The 5,106-nt window shown below is 39.5% G+C and overlaps 1 protein-coding gene across 2 annotated transcripts in view; it reads right to left on the bottom strand.

Moving 5' to 3' along the window:
* PARVA (parvin alpha) overlaps positions 1–5,106 on the bottom strand; it is a 108,189-nt gene that overhangs the window by 4,639 nt on the left and 98,444 nt on the right. For both annotated transcript variants that reach the window (XM_019551581.1, XM_019551583.1), the window contains exons 9-11: positions 4,295–4,356; positions 3,699–3,767; positions 333–434 (exon numbers count right to left, since the gene is read on the bottom strand). In XM_019551581.1, the coding sequence (XP_019407126.1) occupies positions 333–434; positions 3,699–3,767; positions 4,295–4,356 (233 nt within the window). The remainder of the gene's footprint in view (positions 1–332; positions 435–3,698; positions 3,768–4,294; positions 4,357–5,106) is intronic.

Below are 5,106 nucleotides of genomic sequence, written 5' to 3'. Positions count from 1 at the left end.
TCTTTCCTGCCAAGGCAGGGGGTCGGACTAGATGATCTACCTAGGTCCCTTCCGACTCTAGCTACTATGAAACTATGAAACAATACACACTGGCTGCCAATAAACAGTTAATATTTGCTAAATAGTTAATACAAATTTTCCCTCGATTCAGAAGTGGCAATAACTGTGCCATCCATCTCAGACCACAGTGTGGTAACTGCTTACCAATTGTGATCAATAAAGTCCTCTTTTGAATGGAGGTGCAGTATATCCATCTAACACAAAAAGGTTTGCATATGTTTCACAGGATGTGTTTTTCTTTATATAAATACGAAATTCAACAGCAGAATTACCTTTTGTTCAAAACTATCGGGAGTCAAGAAAAAGCTGTGCAGAGGTACGAAATAGCCTTCCAGGAGACCCATTAGAAGCACGAGGTACACACCATCTGCAAACTGTCAGAAGTGCATTCTGAGTACATTTTCTAAAATAGTATCTTACTGTTTCATTTGATAGACCATATGGATCTTGCCTAATGTAGAATGGTTAGGAGACATCTAACCCAAATATTTTCAACCATATCCAAAAAATGCCATCTATTTTGACTTCTCATGATTATATCGAGTTTTATATTGTGTTATGCTTCACAGTTCAATTGATCTCATGCTGGAGGTATGTTAGAATGCCACTGAGGTCAGCAGGTACTGTGCAGTTAAACCCAGAGAATGAGGGTAACAGGACAGAGGAAGTGAATTCATCCCTGAAGGAAGATTTAAGCTGATGGGGTTGAGTTCCTATCAGTGAAAAAAGTAGATGATTAGGAAGGACCCAGTGATACAGCTGTGAGGTCTATACCTTCAATTCAAATCTTATTGCCCCTGCAGGAGAGGCTTAGCTCTCTTCCACAAATAACCTGTAACATGGCACATAACTGCAGAGCAGGAAAAAACAGAATAAAATACACAGAAATTTCAGTATGCTGGGAAGAGAGGAGGGAATTAAAGAATCAAGAGACTTGTCCAGAGGGCAGTAAAGTCCATATTAATCTATTTTACAGTGTAAAGAATTACAGGTAGGCGATGTCTAGCTAACTGTTATGGTACTGCTATGGTGCATAGAGAATATAACTCCAGATGGCATGTACAGGGTTTAAAAACATATAACTGTAATTCTTTAAACATTTTTTCTCAACATTTCAGATCACATTCCTTATTTGGGACTATGAGAATGTGATAACTGTAGACCTTTTTTGAACACAGATACAGTACATCAATCTAACATAAAAAGGCTTGCATGGCATGTGTGTTATGGTTATGATTCAAGTTCCTCAAGATCATTAACATTCTGATTTAAAAAAAATATATATATTGTTTTTATACTTGTAATACATAAAATCAGATGCTTGGCTTTTATCTGAAGATAAGTTAAGACAAGGCACAAAAATATTTTTGCCCGAAGGGAACATTTCTCAGTCATTCCTGATTTCCTCTAAAAAGAGATTTAGAATTGAATAGCCATTTCAATCTTATCTATAGCATCATGAACAGTGCCTATAACATATCTTCACTTAATCAAATTCTGTTTATCCAATTCCCCAGGTCATCTGAAACAACTCATGTCTCCCTGAAGCAGCTCATCCTCTCTCTGCTGTTGGGAAAAAAAATCAGCCGCTCAGCTTAGCAAACTGAATAAATGTTTTAGTAGTTGCAGGGCACAGTTGATTAATAAGAGTTCATCAAGAAGAAAACAGTGGAATAAACAAACACACACTTAAAAACAAGACTTTCAGAAATATGAGACTTTACAGGCTGCCTCCCATTTGATTTCTTTCATTTTACAAAAGCCATACCATTAAACTAATGTTTCTGAGGCTTCCTTTTAATAGAAAGACTATTCTGCTGACACTACACCTTTAATTGGTAAACATGTAGACTGAGGTCTCTTCTACCTACTTCAATGTGTAATTTCTAGGGCTGTGTGAAGCTTCAGTCACTGATTCAATTTGGAGGAGATTTGGCCTGATTTGGTGGCTGAATCTCTGGATCCAAATTGAATCAGCAGACCCATTAATCTCTCTGAATTGAATTGGAAGCCTCCAATTTGGTTCGGAGAGTTTCGACGATTCGGACATAGACACAGCTTTATATGTTTTTTCTACATACCTCAAGGTACCAGGCAGCTCGTGAACACTTAGATGCTGGGGCGGATGGAGTGGCCCATGGGAGTGCGGGGGGCTCCCCAGTGTGCTTGGCAGTGGACCCAGAAGTGGACCAGAAGCACTTCCGGTCAACTTCTGGGTCCGCTGCGGAGTATGCGGAGAACTGGTGACAGTAATCCGAATCATCAAATCAAATCACTGTCCCCCAAATCAGGCTGAATCAGAATCAAATACAGCCTGCTTTGCACACCCCTAGTAATTTTCTTGTGGCAACCACATTGTTTGCAAGCAAAAGGTTAATAGGAAAGAGTTTAATATATTGTTAGTCACTTTCAAATGGATTTAGTGCCTAAAACAAGAGAAGCACCAAGCACCAGGGCTGCCAATACACATACTCGTTTGCGTTCTAATTAGAACACATCAGAGCAGACTCAATTAACTTAATTAAAACACTCCAGCATCACCTCAGTCACATGTATTAAGCCCCTCGTGAATTTAAAAATGTCTGTGGGGGTGCTTTATCTAAACCTCATTGAATGAGCTTGAGACAAAGTGTCCTGTGGCCATTTTAAAATATGTGGGGGCTTAATACATGTGACAGTGAGCCATTTTAATTAGAGCAACTTTCTGGGAACTATTCTAATTAAAATGAAACCCTCCCACCCTCGAGCACAGGTGACCCTGTGTGAATCTTTCAAATCTAGAGCCCAATCATGCTACTACTTAAACATGGGTATTTGGGGTAATTATTGTGATGTAAACAGTCCCAGTGAAAAGTCTTGATACTGTCCAATGAGATTGTTTATGCATAAAGACATAGTTAGCCATGTTAGTCTAAAGTCAGGCAGAAGGCAGGGTAGACATGCACCTTATGGACTAACCACCAAAGTGTACATGTACCCTGACCTCTATATGCATAAACTAAAGACAGTGAGAATGCAATTGCCAACTTGGAATATGACCAAGACAACATTACTAAATTCTGGAAAAAGAATCATGGGATCTTTCATGATCAAAACTAGTCAAGATCCTCCTTATTAAGTATAATGGTAATTTTAATGCTAATGAAGATATAAATCTGTTAGAGAGAGCAAATTTACATTGGGTATGTCTACACATGCCTCTACAGTGCTGTTGTTACCATAAGGAAGTACTAAATGATGGTGCAGTAACAGCCCGTACTACACTGTGCATGTACTGCATGGTTATTTTTAACTACTATATTGCCATAGTGGCGCACTATATTGACGGGCATAGCTGCAGAGTCGCTATTTTTGCCCACAGACGTTATGTCACCGTAGTGCATTGCTACAGCGATATAGCATCATGTGTAGATGCGCCCAGTTATTATTAGAAACTGCTGACTGTCTTTGTTGAACAGGTTTTTATCCTTACATGAAAGACATTTATACAATTAAAATAATTGTAAAAAGGTTTCTCGATGAAATAACCATTTCCTTAGAAATTGCATAATATGAATCTGCTAAGACCTTTGACCAGGTTAGGACACAGATACAATATAGTTCAACCATCCTTATTAATTAGGGCTATGCAATCCTACCTGCGTTTCCAGTTCTGTAACTTCCAAATTTAACTTATTCAGGTGCTTGTTGACAAAAGTGATGAGAGTCTGAAACATGAGAACAGGTTAGTTAGGGCATAGAGCAGTAGTTCGAACTTTTCCGGTAATAGTTTGTTAATTTAAATTAGCAATTCATGCAATATTCATTGCTCCTAGATTTAGTAGATTTCTAAAAGAGAAACATAACTGACAAGCCCATCAAACAAATAATGAAAACATAGTTATAAATACACTGATTTCTCATCAAAGTGTCATAGTCAAGAGTTGTGTTATGCTTAAAACTGACAGAAGCCGAAATACTTGAGGTAAGATCACTGGCTAATCCTTTTGGCTTTAGTGAAGCTATGCTAGTTTTGACCAGCTGAAGAGTTTTACATAATACACAGTTCTACGGCAAATTTATTTACAGTGGAGACTTCTGTATGTTTCTCTTGGTCTGTTTCAAGGAAAAATACCGATTAAAAACAATAAATATACCATTGACAATAATCACATTCTTTTTCAGTGCAGTTTTAGTTTTATCATGTTACATATGTCAATGTGTTCTTTAATACACCAGGAAAACACTTTCTAACCTTTTTCACAACATTAAGCTTGTCTGGAGCATGGTCAAATAATGTGTCAAAAGCATCCCGTTCTGAAAAAATATTCAAAGAGGTTAATACAACAAGCAACAGTTAGTTATCCAACTGCACAGTGGACATGTCTACATGTTCATTAATGTGCTGTAGTTGGCACTACTGCACATTAACACAAATTAACACTTTTTAAGCAATGATAATACACAGTAGACTAAATCTATGGTGCAATAGCACGGTTGTTGCCATCTGTGCTAATGCACTGTAGAATTAGTCTTCTGTGCATTAAGCATCTCGTGTAGACATGCCCAGTAAAGAATAATTAAGGAATATAAATCTTAAGGACAAAAGCATCTTCAAAATCTGCAGCCAGGGGAGCTAAAGCCCGGGGCCAGCACCTGTGCTGTCCCCAGCAATATAAAAAGCTGCCCTGTCCTGGCCCCATCAGTACAAAAAGCTGACCTGGCAAGTAGCTTCAGGGCTACTTCCTCTCAGGAGCTTCTGGGGCACCACCAATTGGTACCTGGGGACACTACCCCTTGTGCCAGCTAGACTGCTGAAGCAGCCCTGAGAGCTCCCTGCACCCTTTACCCACTGCAGCAGTCTGGCAGTGGGGCCTGCTGCCTGGCTATGACCTGCTGCGCACCTCTGGGCCAGCTGCCAGTGGGCTGTGGCTGCAGAGTTGGCCTTTGTGAGGCACTACTGTCATGTGTACCCCCTATCTGGCCATCTGGGCAGCTATCACCCAGAAGATGTTCCGGGTGTAGTGGCCTGCTTTGAACTGTCAAAGCATGTCCTCCTGGCCCCAA

The sequence above is a fragment of the Crocodylus porosus genome, unplaced genomic scaffold, assembly GCF_001723895.1.
Source record: "Crocodylus porosus isolate Cpor-Errol unplaced genomic scaffold, CroPor_comp1, whole genome shotgun sequence".
NCBI lineage: Eukaryota > Metazoa > Chordata > Crocodylia > Crocodylidae > Crocodylus > Crocodylus porosus.
The sequence above is the reverse complement of the archived record's forward strand: the minus strand, read 5'-3'. Positions and strand labels throughout refer to the sequence as shown.